This window comes from Chinchilla lanigera, unplaced genomic scaffold, assembly GCF_000276665.1.
Source record: "Chinchilla lanigera isolate Chin_1 unplaced genomic scaffold, ChiLan1.0 scaffold00011, whole genome shotgun sequence".
Taxonomy (NCBI): Eukaryota; Metazoa; Chordata; class Mammalia; order Rodentia; family Chinchillidae; genus Chinchilla; species Chinchilla lanigera.
Window position 1 is genome coordinate 24915253 of NW_004955412.1, and position 25399 is coordinate 24940651.

Consider the following 25399-nt stretch of genomic DNA (forward strand, 5'->3'; position numbering starts at 1 on the left):
ATCTATCATATATATATAATTTTTTTCTCTAGAATCACTCTTGGTATCAAAATCTATTATATTGATTAGCATTCTCTAGAGAAGCAGAATGTATAAATACTACAGTTTCTTTATCCATTCATATGTTGATGGGCATATGGGCTTTTCTAAGATTTAAATTGTGCATATCTATCTATATCTATCTATCATATATATAGTGTGTGTGTGTGTGTGTGTGTGTGTGTGTGTGTGTGTCTGTGTACTGGGAATCGAATGCAGGAACTTGTGCTTGCCATGCTGGTGCTATGCCACAGCTATATCCCTGGCCCTTAATATTTATACATATTTCTATTGAACAAATAACTGAGTATATTCTGGTAGGTATGACCTGACCACCAAACAACTCAGCAAGCAAGCAGCCGGGTACCCTTCCCGGCACATACCTTGGGTCCATTTCACTGCCTATAACTTTGCTCCAGTCCGTTCTTACCACTGCATTTTTTCCCCAACTTTTAGCTCTTTTTCTGTTTAGAAATAGTTTCATTCCCTTGGAATTATTTTGTCAGATTTTTGTGTGCACAATAACTTAGATTCACTTTAATATCTTGACTTATACCTGTCTTATTGGCTCTTATTGCTTCAAGCTTTCTTGAGCAAAATGCCCAGCAACACCTCTGCTTGTCAAATCTGTATAAGAAAGACAAAACTTAGCTGTCATTAAAAAAAGTTAGTCTTTTCCCATGGCCTGGTACAGGACCAGGTTCCGACTAAGTGCTTGAAGAATATTTACTGATTTGTGTTAGCTAACTTGCCATTTTGGTTTCATTTTGTTTTATAAAATTCATTCTCTAGAAAGATCTGTTATTATGGCAATATGCACAAATTGCCATGGCAACAGCTCCCGCATAGCTTTCCCGTATTTATAAAGTAGAAACACTTGTCAAGCAAGACAGTCAGACTTGGGCTGCTCTGCTCTGTCCTCACACTATTTCATCCCTAGCAGTAACTTAACTGTCAGTTTCTGAAACAAGGTGAATTGATATCAAGGACTTGTCTAATATTTTGAGCAGGTAAAATTATTTATTAGCTTCTAGGTCTTTCAATTTGTCAGTGGGCATTAAAGGTAACTTTTTGATAACTTACTTTTGGTGGGAGTAAAATTAAGTAGATTTTCTTATGAAATACAGAAAACCTGCTTGTCTATGATGATCTCTAAGACCACGCTTAATATTTCTGGCCATGAAAAACTGACTAATACTGGAATCTGATTGCTCCATAGTGGGGAAGCCAGTCAGGAGGGGTAGTAGACTAAAAGGTGATAGACTAAACAACATTCCCTAAAATGTCCATACCTTAATCTGGGGAATCTGTGATTATATTAGGTTATACAGAAAAAGGGAATTAAGAATACACACTGAGTTAAGGTTGCTAGCCAGCTAACCTTATGAAGAGATTATCTTAAATGATTTGGGTGGGCTCATTCTAAGAACAATGATCTTAGCAAATGGAATAGGGAAGCAGAAGAAAAATACAGGAAAACTGACCAAGATAAAATAGAATCCTGCTGTTACAGGCCGCTGAGTTAGATAGAAATATTACAGGCAGTCAGACAGGGCCAGGCCCTCGAAGGAGCCAATATGAAAGAAAAGATAAGATACCTGTGGGCCAGACCTCAGGACAAAAGGACTAAGAAAATGCACCCACACACCTCCCTAGGTGTGAACACCAGGGACTGATGTTCTAAATAAGTAACAACCACCTTCAAAAAGCCAGGAAGAGTCACTAGCCCAATCCCCTACAGAAAAATCCCCTGTTCTGTATTCATGCCCGTTTGCTACGTGATTCGCTTCCCCATTTGATCCCAGTTTACTCAAATTTACCCGAATGATTATACTTGTAATCTTATTGGCTGACCATTGTTTTGTCCCACCTCATTGTTTTGTCCCACCTCATGCCCACCTCATAATTTCCCATTTTCCCCCTACCTTGGACCTGCCTCACCTCAGGGTTTTGCTCTGTAAAGTCCCTGGGAAGGGCAAGTCCTTGGCAACCCACTCTTGGACAGAACCCAGGCCCCCTTCTGTCCCGCTCTTGGACGGAAGCTTTCCTTCCCTCAATAAATATATTCTGCTCTTAATCTCCGTTGTTCCTAAAATTCACTCTTCCATTTTAGAGAACACAAACCTGTCCCAGATATCGTTCAGGTTGGAAGTTTTTATTTTCCTGTATCACTGCCAATGCTAACTTTTAGTGCAAATAAAAAGACCCATTTTGGATTCCTAACCTCCAGGACTGTGGGATAGTAAACTGGCATTGGTTTGAGCCTCTGTATCTGATGTACTGGGTTATAATAGAAATAAAATAAAATGCAACTGGATTTTTTTTTTAATTTTAAAGAGAGAAAAAAACAATAATAAAATAACAACAAGAAAGACAAAAACAAAACAACACAAAAACGATAAAAATGATACAAGATTGCAAGACAAGATGATAGGAATTAACAGTGGTTGTCATATTACATATTGTTATCTCCAACGAAGTTGCTCAGATTTCCAGATGTAAGAATGCTACTGGATATTTCTAAGCTCCACCACTGATCCAAAGCTGTCCCGGACTCAAAAGAGTTTTGAGAGCTAGGGTTTTGCAAGATGAAGTGCCCTCTTGTGATTCTCTGAGCTTTACTGAGTAGAACTTCAAGCCTGGCTAGAAGCACACAGGAGGAGAGATAACTAAGTGTGCCTAGGCCCTGGAAGGATGTTGGAGTAAGTGCTGTGCTCTCACTTGCTCCAGTAACCCGGCTGTATACTTGTCTTGAGGAGATGTTACCTGGTTTCACAAAATAAAAATCATTTGTTGTCAGAGCTCCAGGCTCTCTGAGAATAAGAAGAAAAATGTAATAAGAAATTGTCATACTATCGACATGCTCCAGAAAATTCCAAACATTATCTGTCAAAATGAGAGATAGACACTTAATGATTGAAAACCAGCACAGAAATCACTTAAAAAGGATTTATAGAATAACAAATAAAAAATTGCAAGCTTACTATTTAAAGAAGTAAGTATCATAAACCAATACAAAAGAACAACTTGAATGCCTTTAATCCTAGCACTCTGGGAGACTGAGGAAAGAGGATTGTAAATTTGAGCTCAGCCTGGGCAATTTAGCAAATTATTAAGATCCCGTCTTAAAATAAAAAAATAAAAGGGCTGGGGATATATCTCAGTACTATGATCCTAAGTTCAACACACAGTAACACACACACACACACACACACACACACACACAGAGAGAGAGAAAAGGAAAAGGAAAAGGAAAAAAAATTATAAAAGAAAGAGAGAAGGAAAAGAAAACATTTAATGCTTGGAAAATAGATTTTTGGATAATTTTGGGTGATTTTCAGTAGGAAGTTCAAACAATGCACTACCAAAATTAATCAAATTGTCAATGTACTCAGCAAATGAATAGCCCACATTTCCTTGTGGGAGTACCCCTGCTTTAAGAGGTTGACCCCACATGTCACATTGACACAGTAAATAACACATAGCAAAATAACATTTAGGTTGCCTTTGTTTTAGGGAAATATGGTACTTTTGGCATCTGGGAAGTTCTTAATGCTTCAGAAAACCCCAAAAGCTCTCTACTAGCAGTCACAGGAGAACACAGCTATGTTCCCACTAATCCCATTCCAGAGCTTTTCTGATGAGACCTTTGTGCCGCTTCCAGGAAAGGTCCACTCCATAATTATATAAAACAATCACAAAACTATATTTACTCAGTTCCTATGTAGGGGGAATAGAATTAAAACAAATATTTGTGGAATTTTTATGTGTCCCAAAAATCTTTTATTTATTAAATTCAGGATGATGAAATGACTCCCCTAAATAACAAGTAATTCAAATAACTGCATTTCATTTAAACTTATTAATATCTACAGTAGCACAAATTAACTGTGATATAGCATGTAATATAAAGATAAGTCGGTGTCTAGGGATTCACAGAGTTAGGTAGGCTGTACTCCCTTCTTTAATCCACATGCTGTCCTCTCTGGTTTTGGTGAGAATGTCACTATTAATTCAGAGGTTTGTGTGTATATGCTATGACTCTAGACACTTTGTACTGACCACAGAAATCACCAGGAGAATAATTCTCCTGGAAAAGAAAATAGAAATGCAATTCAAGGAGTAGCATATACTTAACTCTTGAAAATCTCAGGTATGAAGTCAATATTTTTACTGCCCCCTTTTTGCTTGTCTGTGTTTTTGAGATGGTCTTGCTCTGTGGTGCAGGCTGGCCTTGAACTTGCAGCAATCCTCTTACCTCAGCTTTCCAGTGCTGGGATTCCAGGCAGGTGCCACGACGCCCAGCTCATTGTCCAAAGTCAAACTTTTAAATGGATTATGATAACAGAAACTGGCAAAGGTAGAAAACTGCAATGCATTTCCTAGAGACACAGCCCTACTGCTGACCCCCTTCTCCCCTGAGACATGCATTTTTCATACAGTGGGTTACTACAACATGTGGCTTTATGCTATGATGACTATCATATGAGCCCTTATTTCTTTTAAGAGATAACATATTTTAAAGCAAAACTCTTTTGAAAGTTGACATGTTGAGTAATTGAGTTACAAACATATATAATCTATTATCTATATTTGTAGAGAGAGAGACAGAGAGGTTCAAAGGAAGAATACCTTACTCGTAGTGGTTCAAGAAGATCAAACTCTCTTTTGGATGTAGCTCAAGCATGGAGAAGATGGGACTAAGGTTTGATTCAGGTGTTTTTCTTCCTTACATAACTAAGCCAACATTAAAAGTAGACGATCTTGTTCCCAAACAAGGGATTTCAGGGTTTTTTTAAAAATTTAAACCACTGTTGTCCAATGGACAGATTTTTTTAAAAAATAATTGTTTACGCCTTTCAGTCATGCTTTCTTTTCTTCCACTTTAGTCTTAGCTCTGGCCAGTTTTACTTGTAACACATGACAAAATCATTCTGTTCCTTTGTTAAAAAATTCTTTAGTGGTGTTTTTTTTTTTTTTTCCCTAAGGCTATGTTGAGTTTGACACATAAGCCCTTTGGGGACTGGTTTCCAATCAGTGCCAGCAATTTTATTCCAAATACTTTACCACGGGAAAACTCAAACTCTGTAATTCCTCCAAGCAATATAACAAAGTAGCCATGATACTTCACTTTAATCCACCTGAAATTATTTTTTGTTGTTGTTGTGTGGGTGGTGTGTCTTACATTATTACATTATTCAGCAGCCTGAATTGTGCTGTTCTTCTCACATACACCCCTTTGGCAATGTGGAGTTCGGGTCTTGTTGCTGCTTCTACTCTACATGTTTATCAGTTTTTCTCTGAACCACAGTCATCTTTTGGGACATCATCCAAACAGTTTCCTTGATAAAGACTTCCCTGGTGATCTCAGTTATGAGTTACTTCTCTTTGAAATCTCCTTTCTTTGAAAGAACCGATAGGATTCTTAACAGCTAATAGTGAGCTAAGGAAAATATATGTGCAGGGAAGTAGGTTTCTAACTAATACAAATGGCTGATGCATCAACATTAAACCCTATGAAGATCTACGAATTTATATAAAATAAAATAATAAACTGGAATGGACTTTATAGAATAACTGATGCTAGAAGGTCCCTCTCAAAAACTGACAAACAGTTATATTTATGAGGCTTTGGAAACTGAAAATGTTAGTGGTCACTGACCTACGGTGGTCTTAACAGCTGGGAAACCAGTGGTTACCTCTGGCATGTACTTGTATTCAGTATGGCTAAACTACAAGCCTCGGCTTAGAGACCAGTAAACCTGTATAATTTTTCATGACGTTCTACTTACTGTTGTACACTTAGGTGAAGAAGTAGCAAACATACAGGTAAATTAGATTTTTAGTTATGTTTCAAAACTGATTAATCTGAGATTGATACTAAGTTGCAAGCCATGGGCATAGGAATATTTTCTTATGGTTTGATTCTTAGCAACCCTAGGAACTAGAGAACTGGGAATTTCCCTGTGACAGATATGCCAGTAACAGGATTTAAATCCCTCTCCTTTTTTGGAGTGTCCTGGTCCAGGAATGTGAGAGGTGGAAGGTGGCATCGCACCTCACCCATCGCACCTCACCCCTGCAGGAACAAGAGAATGCAAAATGCAAAAGGATGGATGGCCAATGCCACAGTGACCCCTTGTGGGGTGTGTGTGTGTGTGTGTGTGTGTGTGTGTGTGTGTGCGCGCGTGTGATGTGTGACCTACTCAACTAAATTGAAAGCAAATCAGAAGGTGCAGTCGCCATGGCAACCCCCGAGGGTTGGAAAGGAGGGCTGATCAAGAATGAAGATCTGGCTTTTTCCCACTCCTTGCCTTTTAGGCTGTGATTCAAAAGCAAGGAGCACACAGGGTCTCCTCTAGCACTTCAAATTATCCCGGGATCTTCTGATTTTCCTCCAGTCCATCCCTACACTAAGATGGCAGCTGCGGCAGCTTTCAGCTTAAAGATAGTGGGATTATCTGTAAACAGATAGTGGGGTTCTAACAATGTCTGACATCTGTGATGCAGTCTGACGAGTCAGTAACCCTCTGCAAAAATGGCTCCTCAAGAGCCTGCACACCAACGTCTGTGCCCTTCAAACCGTGTTCTATCGCCCCCTGGTGGATATAAACATGTCTCAGATGGAAAATGAATTCGCTGGCTTTAGGGGGCATCACAATGGGTGCGTTTCCTGGGACAAAGAAAGGGGACGAAATTTTTTTTCCAGGTTTTTAGTAACTTAGAAGAGTCGATAATCCCTTCGTAAATATTTATCCACAGAATCTGGGCGTGGCTGCACACCCGTGGAATCCCAGCACTTTGGGAGCCTGAGGCAGGAAGACTGAAAATTGGAGCCCAACCTGGGCTACCTAGTGAGAACTTGTCGCAAAATAAATAATGGTAATAATGATAGTAATAATACTAATAACGATGATGATGATTCTAATGATAATAACTTCTGGAAAAGGGTGGCGGCTGAAGCTCAGTGTGAAGGCTCTGGATTCAGTTCCACCCCTGGTAGAGGCTGCGTTTCTGCTTTGTGTATGTTATAAGTCTCAGTTACCAAAGGGAATCCAGAACTGAAGGAACATAAATCACAAGGGAGAAGAAATGATTTAGTATATTCCAAAATATTAAAAAATGTAAGTGATCTGTTTTGGACTTTCTCTTTTATGTCTTTGTTCTCTCCTCGCGCAAATTTCACACTGCTTGAGTATGCTGGCTTAATGGAGAATTTTTTTTCCTAAGTATTCGTTTTCTAAACCATGGATTTCTTCATTGTATATATTTGTGATACAAAATGTAATGTTCTGATATACTTGGTGATATACTCAGTTACTACAGTCAAATTAATATATCTATCTCTTGTTTTTTGTTTATGTATTCAAAAGTCACTCTCTTCGCATATTTCCTGTATATAATGAGTCTTATTAATTATAACTGTCATGAAAAGTAGGTGTCTAAAGTTATCCATCCTAAATAACTGCAGGCTCTACCCTTCGACCAGTACTACCCCACATCCCTGTTCTTGAGACCTGTCTTTCTTACTGTTTCTATGTGTTCAGTTTTTAAAGTTTAACATATTAGTGAGGCCATGCTGTGCTTTTATTTTTGTGCCTGGCTCTCTTTTCTCTCTGTCTTGTCCCCTCACCTTTATTAAGGTAAGATTGACAAATAAAGCATATTGTCCTAAGAGCAGTCCGAGTTAAAGCAATCTCGTGAAGTTTGTATATGGGTCTTGGAGTTTGTCTCCGTGTCGCACTGGTGTGGCCTGACATGGATTGAAACAGTACATCAAGGTCTAGATAGCTAAACTTGAGGTCAACTGCTCAGATTTCCAGTTTGGTTCATAACGAGGACAGATCCAAAGAGCCCTGCAGATTCTTCTAAACAGGAAGGAAGTGACACTAAGACTAGAATCACAGAAGCCAGGCCTACACCTAGGATAGCATATATTACAGAAAACTAATTTCTGTGAGCCACAAATTACCAGAATTTATTCAAGAAGATATAGATAACGTGACTAAACCCATATCCATTAAAGTAATTGAAATTATAAAACAAAATTTTTCCACAGATCCTAACTCCAAACCCAGCTGAAGAGAAAAAAAATCTAACATTCGCTGAATTTTACCTTTTTAATCTGCAAAACAGGACTTACAAATTGTACCATATCCTCACAGAAATTCACTGAAACTAGATAGTGACTGAGAATGAGTTCATATAAATACCAGTTCTTTATAAGTGGGAGGAAATTAGGAGCTGAACAACCTGTGGATTTGCACAGTCTTTTGGTGCAAGTGAAACCGAAAGCCTGAAGTAGTGCTCCACATTGCTTAATGATGGGATACTTTCTGAGAAGCAATGATACTTGATCTATTCACTATGTGAATATCATATAGTATACTTATACTAACTAATGGCTACAACCTGACTTAGTGATATAATCTTAAGGGGCCAGCCTTGTATATATGACCCCTCATTGACCAAAATGTCATTATGTATTGCCTGGTTTATGTACTACTTATGACATAACAGAATAACTTTTTTTCCTTTCCTTGAAAGAAGAGTATATAGAAGGTGTTAGAGGTCCACCTGTGTCATAAAGTTCACAAGAAATACAGACTCCTGCCTACTTCAGGTGGGTGAACACTGCATTAAAACAGGAAATAACAGAATGAACCTCGCTTTCCAGCCATAAGAAGAAGGCAAGTGGCTCAAGAGCACCAGAGAGCAAATCTGACCACTGTGGATGGGTGTGCCAAAGTTTGTTTTGCATATAAATGGAACTGATTTTAGTTCAATAATAGAAAAGGAGTTAAAGACATCATTTACACATAATGACAGATACTAAGAATAATTTAGACTCAATGTAACTAGGCTTATCCGTATTTGAATATACCCCCTTGAAAATTGAAGTCTTAATATGAACATGTACCCTGGTACAATTAAAGTCTATGGTGTTTATGACTAAGACCCAGTTATTTTTCCTTAATGATAAAGTCAGCATTTTTTAAGACTTTGAGAGAAACAACACAACTTTCTAATGATCTCACAGTTCCTGGCCTCTTGCGAGCTCAATCAAAGCACTGAAGTTTCCTTTCTGCAGTACAGGCTTGGAAGAGAGTCCTGGGTCTCAGAATCTAGCTCATTTTGAGTCTAAGGAAATAACAGAGCAGAGACTGGACAGGATGCAGTCTGAAGCCTTCAAATAAAAAAGTGAGAAGCCTTGAGTTAGCCCATTGTTTCTGGGCAGAGTTGGAAACCCCCAATCAGTTGTAACTTTTATAAACTTTCCATTATTCCAGCCATGGCCAGTGGAAGTCTTCCTGTTCAATTATTGTGCCTCTTTAACATGATCTCATCATTTTAACACTTATACACATACGTCTATGTGTTTATATATGGAGCTCAGCATCAGTTCCTACTGACGTTTCCTACATGCATTCAGTATTATATGGCTCACTCTAAGATCTCCCATTGCTGACCTGAAATCTGCCATTTCAAGAAAGTTGGCTGCCATTATCTACTTCCCATTTATTGGTTTTTGTTCATTCATAATGTATTGGTACAGTGGTTTCAGAATTGTCAACCTACACCTCCATGGGGAATGACTTTTATCCACAACTTTATCAACTGAAGTACAGTGATTATACAGTTCATTTTTTGTCTTTAATCCTACAACTTCTACTCATTTACAAAGTTTCTTAGGTCAACACCTTTCACACTCAGCCCTTTTGGTGAGGTTATGCTACACAGCATCCTGCAAATTCTAAAGAGCAATTTCCACTAATAATTACAAATACTCAGCTAGTTCTCCAAGGTAAAAGATATAGATTTAAATATTTCAAAAACAATTTGTATATAAGAAGTTGTTGTCATAAAGGCCTGCTAGAATCATGTCTTTAATTTCTAGCCGTTAGCCTAATGACTGCTACTACCTCAAAAGAGACAGAAAATTATACAAGAGAGAGTTAATGAGAGTGTTACATGCAGGATGAAAAAAGAAAATCCCTAGTGAAAGAAACTCTTGAGGGAGCATCCTTCTATATATTTTTATGTACACTCTTACAAACTCTGCCTAAAAAAGACATCATTTTACCACCAAACACCTTGAGTAGCACTATAAGGAAATTGATAGAGGCATTTAACTGCTAATGTGTATGTCAGCTCCTCAGGGTTTGAGATCTGCCTTTTGTTCTACTAAGAAAAAGAGTGATCAGGAGTCTCTGTTTTGAATTCACACCAGCAATGTCATCAAAAGATCTCTTCCTTAGAGAGCAGCGATTCTAAAGTTTATGTATGACCCGGACTGAGGTTGTCAAGCAGAAAAAGAGTGAGTACCTGAATTGCAACTTTCAGTCTCAGAATACTGAAGATGTTTCATAATAGCACTGCAGGATAACCTAAAGCTACCTGAAGAGCATCAGGCATATTTTGCCATAACATATTTGAAGACATAATATTTTCTTTTTCATAATTTAACATCTTCAGGAATATTTAATGGTCAAGTTGTTTTAGTTACTTCTCTCTCGTTGCTGAGGCAAAATACCTGATGCCCAAAATTAAGGAAGGAAAAGTTTATATAGCTTACACTTTGTGGAGGTTTCACTCCATACTTGGCTGGCTCCAAGGCAGAGTGGCACATGGTAGAGGGGAACAGTTCATGCTGGCCAAAGATAGCAAAAGCAACAAGAGCAAAAGGTAGAAGCAGTGGCAAGCAGCCTCTTTCCCTCCCTTACACTGTATGCAAACTATCCTCCCCAGGGTGGGTGTAGCACTCACATCCATAATCCCAGCATTGGACTATGGAGCAATCAAAAATCTAGAAGTCCATCCCATTACTGCATGAGGATTTTGGTGGACATGAGGACACAAACCATAGCACAAGGGGATTGGACAGTAAGTCCAAATGTACTTCATCAACTGTAGCTTCACTCTCTCAGATAGCATACAACAAATTCAATCTTAATTTGTGCTACTGGTCACGATGCAAGTAGGTATAAATTATTTTTATCTAAATCTTCATATTTCTGTGTAATTATAATTTAAACCCACCATGATGACATATAACTCACTCACCTCCCAGGATCAGAATTAAGGGCAAACTATCAAATGTGTTTTATTTTGAGGGTTAACAACTTCCCTTAGCTTGGACACTCTTTAATGAGTGCTTTGAAATTATTTGTGAGTTTTGGTGTCTTTCTCTGGATCCATATTTTCTGAACATGAAAAACTGCTAAGGCAGTGCTTCATAATTTGAATACTGTGAAGATACCTTATTCCTACTTATTCTTTCAGACTTAAGCTTTTCTGAAAAATCTTCATTGTCCTCCTTTCTAAACTAGAACCATAACAGCTGTCTTCCTGTGTACCCTGGCCAAGTACAGTATTTATCACATTATCCAGGCTGCTTCTCTGTCCCCTTATAGACTGCAACATTCTGGGAAGCAGGGATTCTGTATTATTTATCTCTCTCTCCTCAACACCCACAGCAAACTATTTGCTTACCACTGTTAAATTGATTTCATTATCAGCCCACATGCACAAACAATCATTAATTTCTGAGATCAGTATTGTTGGATACACATTCACTACTATTTTCTATAAATTTCATAATTTCTTTTTTTATTTTAAAGAGAAACAAACCATACAAATGATACAGAATTTCAAAACAAGGTGATAGAAAATTAACCATTATTGTATTGCATATTAGAAATTAGTAAGATAATTATACTACCAATTTCTATTAGTTCATAATTTCTTTTTTGGCAAAATCTAAGTTCTTGATAGTATGCATAGTTTAAGAGAAGGTCCTTTAGCCTTTTGCCACTAAATATTGTATTACAGTGTTCTTTTTTTGGAATGCTACCATTATTTTGACAATGAATTTTTTTTTTTCTCTGCAGAGTAGAGAGGATTACAATTAAGGCAAAGAAGGCTCCAGGGACATTTAATCAAAGTTATCCTAATAGTTTTTCAGGTGTTCATGGACGGGGGTACAAATAATAACCATGTAAATAGTATGAATCACAAGTAGGGCTAAATTCAGATGCTTACTGACATGTCCCATATGTTTGAGATTTTAAGGTCATTCACAGTCCACACAGAAGGGAAGCTGGAAGAAACCTGGAGATACCTCATTGAAAAGACTAAAGTTACACACTTCATTGTTTCATGGCATAATAAATGCTTTCACCAAAAATTTGTTATTAATCCTAAATAGAATTCCTAAAGGAAAATGGGAGAAGTAAATCATTCCACAGTGACTGAGTTTATCCTCGCTGGCTTAACTCAGAAACCAGAGCTCCAGCTGCCCCTCTTCCTCCTCTTCCTGGGAATCTATGTGTTCACAGTGGTGGGGAACCTGGGCATGATCACCCTGATCAGGCTCAGTTCTCACCTGCACACCCCCATGTACTATCTCCTCAGCAGTCTGTCCTTCATTGACCTCTGCCATTCCACTGTTATTACCCCCAAGATGCTGATGAACTTCGTGACAGAGAAGAATGCCATCTCCTTTTCTGAATGTATGGCTCAGTTCTACTTATTCAGTACATTTGCAATTGCGGAGTGTCACATGTTGGCTGCAATGGCATATGACCGCTATGTTGCCATCTGTAGACCCTTGCTTTACCATGTTACCATGTCTTCTCAAGTCTGTGGCTGGATGGTAGCTGGAGTGTACAGCATTGGCTTGACAGGTGCCACTGCTCACACAGCCTGCATGCTGAGGGTGCTTTTCTGCAATGCTTATGTAATAAATCATTATTTTTGTGATTTATTTCCATTACTGGAACTTTCCTGCTCCAATACTTCCATCAATGAAGTAGTAGGTCTGAGCTTCAGTGCTTTTAATGTCTTCATCCCTACCCTGACTATTTTCACCTCCTACATCTTCATAATAGCCAGCATCCTCCGCATTCGTGCCACTGAAGGCAGGTTCAAAGCCTTCAGCACTTGCAGCTCCCACATCTCAGCTGTTGCTACATTTTTCGGTTCTATAGCATTCATGTACCTGCAGCCCTCTTCAGTCAGCTCCATGGACCAAGGAAAAGTGTCCTCTGTGTTTTACACCATTCTTGTGCCCATGCTGAACCCTCTGATTTACAGCGTGAGGAATAAGGATGTCAAAATTGCCCTAAATAAGATCCTTGAGAAAAGTTTCTTATGAAACAAAATAGTTTGCTTTAACAAAAATCTATAACTTCTGTAATTTTATAAGGAAACAGCCTAAGCTTATCAATTTGTGTCCATAGTCACGAGACTATTGCTACTGTACGGTTATTTAGAAGAAAAGTGTCAAAGGTAGCCCTGGGTTCACAAAAGTGGATACATGTGATCTGTATATTTCTAAACATTTAAAAAATTCTCCATACAGTTGTTTACACTCTTTATGTTGGGAACACATGTCTTTTTAGGTCACACTCATTTACCTTAATTCATGGAATATCTATGGTAGCATGTATTCATGCTGTCTTATACACCTAAAATGGTAAACTAAATTAATTGGCAAATATTTCCAAAAACATGGTCTCTAAACTAAATAAATCTAACCATGTGGAAAACATAAAATATGGCCCCTAAGTCTTACTAAGTGTAGGACTATACAAAGGAATATGGAAGCAAATAATGGGTAATAAGAGAGCTCCTAACCACAAAGAGTTAATAGCAGAAGGGATGATAATTACAATAATAAATATATGGGTATACTAGGTATATTGATACATATTTTGTAATAACTTTTCCTCCACAGTTTTGGGATTATGCTACCTCATCTATTTCCTGATAATTCTCTAAATATTTTTCTTTTTTTCTCTTTTTTAAATTTAAATAAAATAGTACAAAAAAAGAACAGTAGCAAAATGCAAATAAAACAAAGCAAGGACGTTAAAAATGATACGGGGTTTCAAACCAAATGATAGAGATTAACAGTGGTTGTTATATTACATATTGTGATCTTCAACGAAGTTGCTCAGATTACCAGATGTAAGAACAGAAGATTGATCAAATCGTTAAAGGGAACAAGAAACTAATAATTTAAAAGAACATTAGAGACAATACATAGTTTCACTAGAAAGGGTTGTAGGCATTCACCAGTGGTTGTTATACTGCAAATTGTTATTGTCACATAAATTGCTCAGATTACCAGATATAAGAAAGCTGCACAGATATAATGTTTTTTTCCTATCCACATTATGGTATTTCAGATATAGAAGTGACATTTTATACTGATGTTATTTATCACAAGATAAAGCTAAAATTGGCAAGTAGTTTTCTGCCTAATGAAAAGCATCCTTTTACCTCTAAATTTACTATTTATTTTAGAAAATAATTGATATCTTTTCTGGAGGGGCAAAGCTGACTTCCAATCCATCAATGTATTTTACTTTTTCTTGCCCAAATAAGCTTCCATTACTACTCTTGAAAAAAACGCCTCCTCCTGAGAGGCCCTTGCCCTCATCAGTGAATCTCAGTATCTCTGGGTGGCATCCGTTTGTTGCTCAGCTACTACACCTTCTCTTTCTGCAGGGCAGAATCAGGAAGATTTTTCTCATCACTCCCTAGATTAGCCTCTCCTTGTTTTCCTTCTACTCTTTTTTTGTTGTTCTTTTTGCTTTGTGTAGTACTGGGGATCAAACTGAACATGTTGCCCCTGCTAGGCTAATGCTCTACTACTGAGCTGCTTCTGCAGTCCTTTTCATTTATAGATTTTATTTTGATGCAGAATCTTGCGACATTGCCCATGCTTGCCTTGAACTTGGAATTTTTCTCTTTTGGACTACCAATTAAATGAGAATACAGGTTTGTGCAACCCCACTCAGCTTCCTCTTCCCTCTCCCCTTCCTCCTCTTTCACCTCTCTTCTCTTCCTTGTTTTCCTCCTCTTCTCCATCCTCCTCCTCTTCCTTCTCCTCTTCCTTCTCCTCTTCCTCTTCTCCTTCTCCTTCTTCCCCTTTCTTCTCCTGATTCCCTTCTTTCTCATCATTTCTGTGATACTGTAGATTGAATCCAGAGTCTCACTCTACCACTAGGGCAAGTACTCCACACCTGAGCCACATCCGCAGCACGTTTATTTGTCTTTAATTCTACATGATATTTTCAAACTAAGTTGTATTTTAAAAGTAATCTGCCCCATCTAACAGACATACAACAGTTCTTATTTTGTTCTACATTTTTCTTCAAATATGTTGCCTTTGTCTTACCATATGAATCCAGAACATGTAGTAAAATGAATAGAGAGGAAGCTTTCTGTTCATTGAAAACTGGAAGAATTACTGGTTTCTTAGATATTAGATATATTAGATAGAGTTCTTATTTTTATTCCTTATTTCATTATCCTATAATAATCTTTGTGTGTGTATCTATCCATAGACGGGTAAAAATGTATGCGATAACTATTTGTGAAAAACTGATAATGCATAACACACATGACACATATGTCATATGGATATTAAACTGGAATTGCTTAGCTATGTTTCACAAGGTTTATATGTGTATAATTTTTTCTTACTCTAGGCATCAAATGTACAACATGTAGAAAATTTTCATATTCCTTGGTGACTGAAGGGGCTATAAATGAACTTCCCCAAATATTTATGTATGCACTACACTTGCTTAAAATATTTAGAAGAGTAAAATGTCTGAAATGGCTGTCGTATTTTGAGAACTACTTAAAGACATGGTATTCAGATATTAGTGTAGGTGTCAGATAGAATTAAAAATGCACAAGGAGCTCTACCAGAAAAGCATAAATGAATTTAAAGAAGCAGAGCTATTATACTATAGAAAAAGACAAATATATAGGACTTATACAGCACCATTAGACAAAGATACTTGTAATGAGAGCTTTTCATAATTGAACACAAATATATTTTATCTCTAGATATTGAGATAAGCTAAAATAATGTCCTCATGTCTTTCATATATCTGATACAACTATGCATTAATTTTCAACAAAAAGAGTTTCTCATTTTCAGATACTATGAGGATAAGGGGCTGGACATTTTTATCCCCTGTATTCATTAAGATTAGTTTTGGCTGTGCATGCCACAGGTATAAACACACACACACACACACACACACACACACACACACACACACAAAATCACAATACCTTGCTACACACATATGTTTCTTTTAAATTGCTGCTGTACTGCACTACATGTAGCTTTCATCTTTATTCTCAAGAAATTACAGATCTCTTCATCTCTACCACCTGGATATCAGACCCCTGAATATCAACCAAAAATATAATAATGGAGACTGAAGTTTCCCTTGAGGAGAAACACTTCTATCTGTGTCCTTTTTAAAAGGAATTTGTAACATAGATAAGCCTAACTGCATAATAATTAAATATATTGCATGGTGACCCTATATGGCTGTGTTGCAAATTTAGACACAGGACAATTTTTATTGAGGAAGAAAGGGAGAATGAATGAATATCAGAAATAGCTAATAGATTCTTCCATATTTTCTAATATTCTATTAAATCATAAGTGACTGTTATTATCTCTAGAGTGTAACATTTGGATATAGCATTGTACCTAGGAATAACAGTGTTATATGTGATTAAAATAAAACTTGTAATGTTTAAAGGAAATATGTGATATTTTAATAACTGTTAAGAGCTACTGGAAAGGTACATATAGTACTGGATGGAGCTGTCTTTATAACATCTCCACAGTTTTAGGTTCATAATTATGGTCTTTATTCTCAGCTCTTTGCTGTCTGAAATACCTTCTTGTCTTTATCTTAATTTTCCAAATTCAACAAAATGTTCAATAACAAACAGAAATGTTTCATTTTTATGAATTTCTTACCACTCCAAGTTCTAATCAGGCATACTTTTGATTCATCACAAATATAATAATGATGTCTCCTTTGGTATTATTTATTAATGATGAGTATTTGGGGATCCTACACTTAAAAAAATTATTAAGTGTTTGAGAACAAAAATTGCATCTTCCCTTGTAAAATATTTCTAGCTTTATGACTTAATCACTATGTATGAGCAACACTTTTATGGGGTCTATGAGTTATTCTGTTATGTGTTTTCATCCTTTAAAACTTAAGTGGCAGATGGGGAGGCAGGCTCAAACTGAGAAGGCAGAGATACACAGCATGGGTTTGTTCCTTCAGACAATGCAAACCAAGCAACATGTGTGCAACTACTGTAGGATGTAAATGCTTGTGAGTGAACACTGGAAATTGACAGAACAGAAAAGAAAACTTTGTGAAAATTACAGACCAGGAAAGATAACCAAGCAAAGAAACAGAATACCCCAGCATGTGGTGGTTAGCACATTGGTTGGATCAAGGGGCTTCTCAAGTAAGGCAGAAAAGAAAGTCATAGTATAGTCCTGAAGGCTGTACACTTCAGACAAATAGGTGACCTGGATTCTGTGTAAGAATTCACTCCAGAGAAGTCATTCATTTCTTCTCTCAGCCAACTCTGAGGATCATAGTAGGAACTGTCTTGAGAAGTGCTCTGCTGTAGGAGCCTGAATTGCTCTCAGGGTCAGAAAGCCCAGAATAAGCACAAATATCACAGTCCCTTTGACTCCTCTGCAGCACTGACTTCCAGGTTCCAGCCACACAAGGCAGTTGTGGCTGGGAAGAGTGTCTGACACAAACCTTCAGGAATTTATGTTGTGAGCTGTGGGGGCTGTGACAAGGAGGGGCGAAGACATGGTTAGCTCAGTGATCCTGAACTCCATGACATGAAAGACAAGAGAAAACTGTTTCTGACCACTTCTGCCAGGAGAAAGTTTGACTTCTTTCTCTCACCTCTATATTATTATTTTATTATATCTTTTCTTATCTTCACACTATTTTTTTCTTTCATTTATCTCATATTTCTTTTTCATATGTTACTTTCAATGTTCATCCTTTTTTTTTTTCCTTAAAAAGTAGCCACTGATAGTTGTAAAAACTATTTTGCTCTCTTTTCTTTTTTCTTCTGCTGCTAGGGATTGAGTTCAGGACTTCATCCACATTTTGCAGATGCTTAACCTCTGAGCTACCCGCCCACCTCAGCTGGGAGACTTAAGCCCGATTCTAGCCACAGTTCCATTCCACTCAAACTCTGGCAGACACTTCTACTAAAATAAAGGAGGGAACACAAGTTCCAGATTTTCAGCCATCTGCTACAAATAGGCCCAAGTACAGTGAAGCTGAAATCTGGTTCCTAGGTAGGTATTTCCACAATAGAAGCCAGGAAGAAAAGCATCACAGTGGATGATAGCACATCTTTGTAGGTCCTTTTCTTTCTTATTTATTTATTTTTTGGTTTTTCTCTGGTACCGGGAACCGAACTCATGACCTTGCGCTTGCCAGGCAGGCGCTTTGCCGCTGAGCTAAATCCTCAGCCCCTGTAGGTCCTTTTCATTGGTTGAATTGCACCTGGGTAGACTGTATAGAGCTGATAAATATGAAGGTGAATTACACAGAAGTTATCTGTAATTTCAGCTCTCACCCCTCCACTTGGAGTACTTAGATCTGAAAAAGTCTCTAATCAAAGAAAAAGATCTTTTCTCCCTTGAGCCTAAATGGAGCAATCATGCACAAATCTTTCAAGTCACAGAACTATAGTCAACAGAGCTGTAGAAATCCTTAATTTCTGCTAGGAGGGAGACTTTTACTCCCATAATAGAAATAGTCACAGACAATGCATCCCACATACACTGCTACCTATATCACACTGGCCAGATGTATCAGCACATCTTCACTTGTTCAACTCTTGCAGGGACAGTGGATCTCTCGAACCCTGTATTGTATGATCTGTGCCCACCCTCATGAATCACAACCACTAGATTCCAGTTGGAAATAAACTCATTATACAACAAATCAATACCATAAATCACATGACCAAAGAAATACACAAATGGTAAATACAATCTTATGAAAGTGAAGCAACCAGATATCAGATGTGAAAAGCTCAACATAGCAACAGTAGATAAATATAAAACAAGGTTGAATGTGATCACCTATAATAACTCCATAATAACACTTTCCCAAGGTATCAAAATGAATGATGTACCAAATAAATAATTCAAAAGAATTATTTTTAAAAGCACAAGGAAATCTAAGAGAATACAAATAAGTGTTGAGTGAATTAAAGAACAAAATGCACAATGTGAATGAGAAATTTAATAAAGACAAAGATTCTGAAAGAAGCCAAATATAGATCTTGAAAATACAAAACTCAATAAGTTAGATAAAAATCTCGGTTGAAAATACTAACAACAGACTACATCAAGCAGAATAAAGAATATCAGGGCATGAAAACAATTCTCACAAAATATTACACTCAGACAGCAATAGCATAAACAACAAAAGGACTGAAGTGACTGTACAAGATATCTGGGACACCACTGAAAGATTAATAAGCCATATAATTAACACACTGGAGGGGAAAGAGCTATATGCTAAGAGCATAGATGATATATTCAGTGAAATACTAGTGCAATCTCCTAAATCTTGGGAAATATATGATCATACATATACCAGAGGCATTTACAATTCAAATTTTTTGTTGTTGTTGTTGTTTTTCTGATACTGGGAATAGAATTCAAAATTGACATGACTAGAAAAGAGCCGCCCCAGCACACACTATGTTAAATTTCCAAAAGTACAAAAAAAGGAAAAAAAATTTATAAGCTGTAAGAGAGATGCACCTATTAACATGTAAATGAACACTAATAAGACTAACAATAGATTTCTTGTCATAAACTCTCATGGCTGGAATGACATAGACTCCTGAGGGAAAATATTTACCAATTAACAATAGTATACCCAGCAAGGTTATTCTTCATAATTAAAGAAGAAATGAAGAGCTCTGAAAATAAGCATAAACTAAGGGAATCCATAACTACTAAATGAACATTATATAACTTACTTAAGGAAATTCTATGCCTAGAAGAAAGAGACCAGCAAAACAATACAAGCTGTGAAAAATAGAGCCCATGGGAAAAAGAGATATATGAATGATAAATAGGAATCAAACATGAATACAATAAATTATCAAATAAAACAAACGAAAAAGTGAATATAGAAAATGAAATCAACCAAAGATATTCAATAAAATGATTCCAATCATAACTTATAGTAACACCTCTCAATAATAACTCTGAGCATTAATGGTCTTTAACTACCTAGTTTAAAAACACAGACTGTGTGGATTAAAACAATAAAACCCAGGAATGTCTTGAAGTGAAGAAACTAACCTTATCTACAAAGATAAACAACATGAAAGGACGGAAAATGATATCTCAAGCAAATGGAATCTAAAACCAGGCAAGAGTAGCTAAATTCATACCCAACAAAATTAACTTTCAGACAAAATTAGTAGAGAAAAAGAAAGCCACTATATATTGATCAAAGGCACAATATATCAAGAACCTGTAAAAATTACAGGTATATGTGCCCCAAAGATTGTAGAATTGAATTTTATAAATCGAATGCCACTAGATGCTAAAAGGTGATTTAGAACCCAAAAGGATAATGGTAGCTACTTTCAATAACTCGCTTTCAGCAGTAGATAGATCATTCAGACAGAAGTAATGGCAAAAACAACAAAACCTCACAGTTAAATTATCCTGAGGGAACAATGAACTTAACAGACTTCTACAGAATATTATATCCAACAGCTGCACTGTACATTCCTTTTTCACCACTACATGGAGCATTTTCCAAAATAGACTGTTGCAGGCCTCAAAGCCATTTTAATAAGTTAAAAGTATTGAAATAATTTCTTGTACCTTATCAGACTACAACACAATGAAACTAGAAATCAACAGCAAGAGAATTAGCAGAATGTATACAAACACTTGGAAATTGAAAACACACTGTTGAACAAATAGTGTGTTCTTAAATAAATCAGAGAAGAAATTGAAAAACTCATTAAACCAAATGAACAAATCATAACACAACACACCAAAGCTTTGGGGTACAGCAAAAGTGGTAATAAGAGGAAAATTTATATCAGTGCAGACCTAAAATACAAATACATTTCAAATATACTACCTGACAATGAAACTCATGTCTTAGAAAAACAAATACAACCTCCATGACAAAATCACTACAGGAAAAGAAATAATAAATATCAGAATAGAAAGATATGAAATGGATACTAAAAAAAGCCATATAAATAATCAAGGAAAATGAGTTCGTTCTTTGAAAAAAAAAGAGCAAAATTGACAAAACTAACTGAATGATTCAAAGGAAAAAGAACACTGAAGTAAAACTAGAAGTTAAAAAGAAAATATTGCTACTTAATTTAAAAGAATCATCATGAAATATTTTGAAGAGCTATATATCAAAATGGAAAATCTAGAAGAAATGGAAAATTTTCTGGTCAAATATGATGTACTGAAATTAAACCAAGAAGTGATGAAAAAACCTAACTAGATTAATAATACATAATGAAGTTGAAAGAGTAATAAAAAGAATTCAACAAAACAAAGCTAAGGACTGAGTGGATCCAAAGCTGAGTGTTAATACATTTTAAAGAACACCAATGTCCTATTTTCATGGATTGGAAGAATAACATTGTTAAAATAGGCATAATACATAAGCAATGTACAGATTCAAAGTAATGATAGAAATACTAAGACAGAACTAGAAATATATTCCTAAAAACTTTATAGAAATACAAGATAACTTGAATAACCACTGAAATTTTCAGCGAAAAGAGTTATGCTGGAAGCATCACAATATATAATTTCAAAATATACCACAAAGCCATACTAACTAAAACAGCAAGGAATTCAGTATTATTCTAAAATTAAATGTGAAGAACAAAGCAGCAAAATGAAGAGTGACAAATAAATCTCTATATTTTAACCCAACTGAACTTCGAAAGAGGTGCCAACTGGAGAAAGTTCTGTCCCTTGAACAAATGTGCTGAGAAAATTGTGTTTTCACATGTAGAAGATTGAAAGTAGATCACAATCTCTCTCCTTGTATATTGAAAACAAAATTTACAAATTTTCTGTCATATATGGAAACGTAAATAAGAACAAATGAGAGGAGCTGAAAATGCAATAGAGTATATTTTGACCTGGAATAGCAGTAGGGGGAGGGTTGAGTGGAGGGAATCAAAGAATGCCAAAGGGTGGAGGGAAGTGATCAGAATTGCATATGCTCTTATAAAATACCACAGTCAAACTCATTAATGTGTACAATTACTGTACAAACTGCTGATATTTATAATAATAAAACTTTAAGATAAGAATTTAGCAAAGTACAAAAATAACTTTATGAAATAGATATAACCTCCACATCTAACAAAAACTTAAGCTATTCCTAAGCAAACTTAAGATAATTTATTGCAACTATTGTGTCAAAAACTATACAATATTTAATAAATACTGGATAAAATCATTAGATTACTCATGACTAGTTTAGTTTATAAATAATTTTTATTACATATATGTTTCAATGTTCCTCAACATTTCTTTTATTTCTAGAAGAAAAAAACCCTCATCTTTTTCTTTTTAGTTTCCTTAGCACTCCTCACATGACCTTAGTAATATATAAAAAAGATACACTCTAGAATGAAAGAAAAGCTGATTTAAATATGTGCCTAAATTACAATGTTCCAAGAAGAACTGTTTTATGATTGTAGTATATCATATCAATATAAATAAAACAAGACAATCAATTAAAATGGAAATCACATTTTAAGGATGTTTGCTCTTTTCCCTGATTTGGTATTTTTCTCATTTAAGAAATCAATCTAGACAATTAATTTAGTTTGTGTCTTAAAAATTTCCTGAAATATTGAATTTTTAAATGTCTCAGAATGAAACTCCTTGCAGATCTAACAATATTGCTCACATTGCTATTTTAATTCATATTTTAATGAGAACACTGAATTGCATGTATGTGAGAATGTTAAACACTTGAGAATCAATGAGAATAAGAGGAAATTATAATTATTTCTTTTCCTTGGAGTTGATACTTGTGGGGCAAGATTCTAGTGGGAGAAAATTTTCATTGCTTGCTCCTAATCAGGCTGTTATACTCAGTATATGGAATGTCATATCAACCAACCTGTGCAGAAGACCAAATGGCTTTGGGCATCAGCTTCCTCAGACATCAGAATTAGTGACTCTAATGGCACTTTGAGGTAATCACTACTTAACATTATCAAAGTCTTTTTTCCTTTCACAGGAGTAAATAAGAAAAATACAGAGTACTGAACTCTCTGGGAAGAAGGGGTATATTTTTATCCCTGTCCTTGACTTTTATAATTCCATATTCTGTATCTGAAATGTCTTTCCTACTGTTAATAGCGATAAAGATGGCAATGGATCTGTCTCTACTGGTTCTCATTCTAAGAGCCACACTCCCTGATGAGTACATATTCCTTTCTCATTTCTGTCCCTTATACTATAAAATTATAGCAAACATTTCTTTGTTTACTTGTTTCATCTCAGAGAGTTTGAAGTATTTATTCAGTTACTTTGAACCTGTATTAACTTTTATGAAATATAGCTTTGAGAACTGTTTTATGCAAGGCACTGTGCACAGCATGATACTAAGTTTACAAACTAGTGCAGAAGAGAAGCTCATAAAATGCAAAATTAAATATGTGCCACACATGCTCTTAAGGAACATAGTCATGTGCTGATAAAAAGTGGTTCTCTTAACTGGAATTTCACTATTAAAGATCTCTACTGGGGGGATTTTATTACATCAGATTTTATACCATAATCTAGTAGAAAAGGAGTAACTGTAGGAATCTTATGAGTTCAAGCTCAGTGTCTAACAAATGTGCTTTTGTGGAAGAGCCACATCCAGTGACACATGTTGGGACATAGAGGAAAAAATCATTTTGTTTATCTTCAGCAGGCTTCATTGACCCCCATTCCGCACTAGCACTATACTAACTTTGTTCATGTGGGGCCTGCCTTACCATGGTATTTATCTCATTGTCTAGTCTGCCTCCTTGTCCCCTTCCACACTGTAACTTTCTAAGGTATAAAGACATTATTCATGCCTCTATCCTAAATGAGCATAGCAAGTGATTTGCTTATGTTGTCACTGCTGTTTGCTTTAATATATTTACATTTATATGCATAATTTAATATATTTTATATATACACTGACATATTGTTTTCTTATTCTGTACACAGCACAGCCTGGGATTAGGTTCCTAATTAACATTTTTTCAGGTATTATTGGTAATTTATGTATCTCAAACATGAGAATTTTCATTTAGATATTCTGGCAATATAAATCAGGACATCCATTCTTAAATTTTAAGATGCAAATTTTTAATTACTTTCCTTTTTTTGGTTTCCTTAATGGTGTTTTTTAATTTTCTGGATGGTGTTATTTAAAACAGAATTAAAATGAATCTCATGTTGCATAATTTACTATTTTTCCTATGGTACCTTCTTGTTTTTGTATCTTATCTAAGAAACCATCCAAGGTCAGCAATATTTAGGCCTCTGTTTTGTTTCCTGTTTTTTTTTTTTTAATAGTGTTAGCTCTTTAATTAGTACTATGACCAATCTTGAGGAAATTATTGTGAATGGTATGAGAGTTCCAGACTCAGTCTTTTACATGTACTTCCTTAATGGTCTAATAGTGGTTTGCTATAAAAATTAATGTCTCCTCATTGAATTGTCATAAAACCAGTATAACAACTCAGTTCATCATAGATGTGTCTTTACTTTTGGACTGTTAATTCTATTTCATTGATCTGTAAATCTATATCTATAACAACACCACATCATCTTGGCCACTGTAAATTAGTAGTAAGCTTTCAAATAAAGAAATTTGACACCTCCAACTTGATATTTATCTTTTAATATTGCTTTGATTACTCTGGGTTTATTGCGTTTTTTTAGGGATTTTATCAATATCTATAAATAACAGAGGAAGGATTTCCATAGGGATTCCACTTAATTTGATGGGCAATTGTAAAGTGTTCCCTTTTTGACAATCCAGTCTCTTGATTCGTCAACAAGCAGTGTGTTTTCTATGTCTGAAGGGCTTTAGTACCATTCAAGAACACTTTCTTATTTTAAGTGTGGTCTCATGCATTTTTAATGTACTCTTCAGCATTTCATCCTTGCAGACTATTGGCAGCACATTTTTATTATTCATTGTGTGTAGAAATAAAATTGAGTTTATATGTAGACCTTTAATTCTATCACCTCGCCAAACATTAGTTCTAATGGTCTTTTTGATAGATTCCTTCACATTTTGCCTATGTGAGACTATGCCATTTACCATCAGAATAAAAGAAGAATTAATTCTTATTTGCCAATGTGAATGCTTTTAATTTCATTTTCTGGCCTGACTGCCATAGCTAGATCATCTAGTTAAATTCTGGATACAAATTGGGGAGTGGATGACTTGTG

The 25399-nt window shown here is 35.9% G+C and overlaps 1 protein-coding gene and 1 pseudogene across 1 annotated transcript; one reads left to right on the forward strand and one right to left on the reverse strand.

Annotated features, from left to right (window-relative positions):
- Positions 1-7799, reverse strand: part of LOC102024987 — an 8826-nt pseudogene extending 1027 nt beyond the window's left edge.
- Positions 7800-9998: 2199 nt separating this feature from the next.
- LOC102003851 (olfactory receptor 150-like) lies at positions 9999-13195 on the forward strand. The gene is made up of 2 exons (XM_005378411.2): positions 9999-10006; positions 12259-13195. The coding sequence occupies exons 1-2, from the start codon at positions 9999-10001 to the stop codon at positions 13193-13195; spliced, it is 945 nt and encodes a 314-aa protein (XP_005378468.2).
- Positions 13196-25399: the final 12204 nt, after the last annotated feature.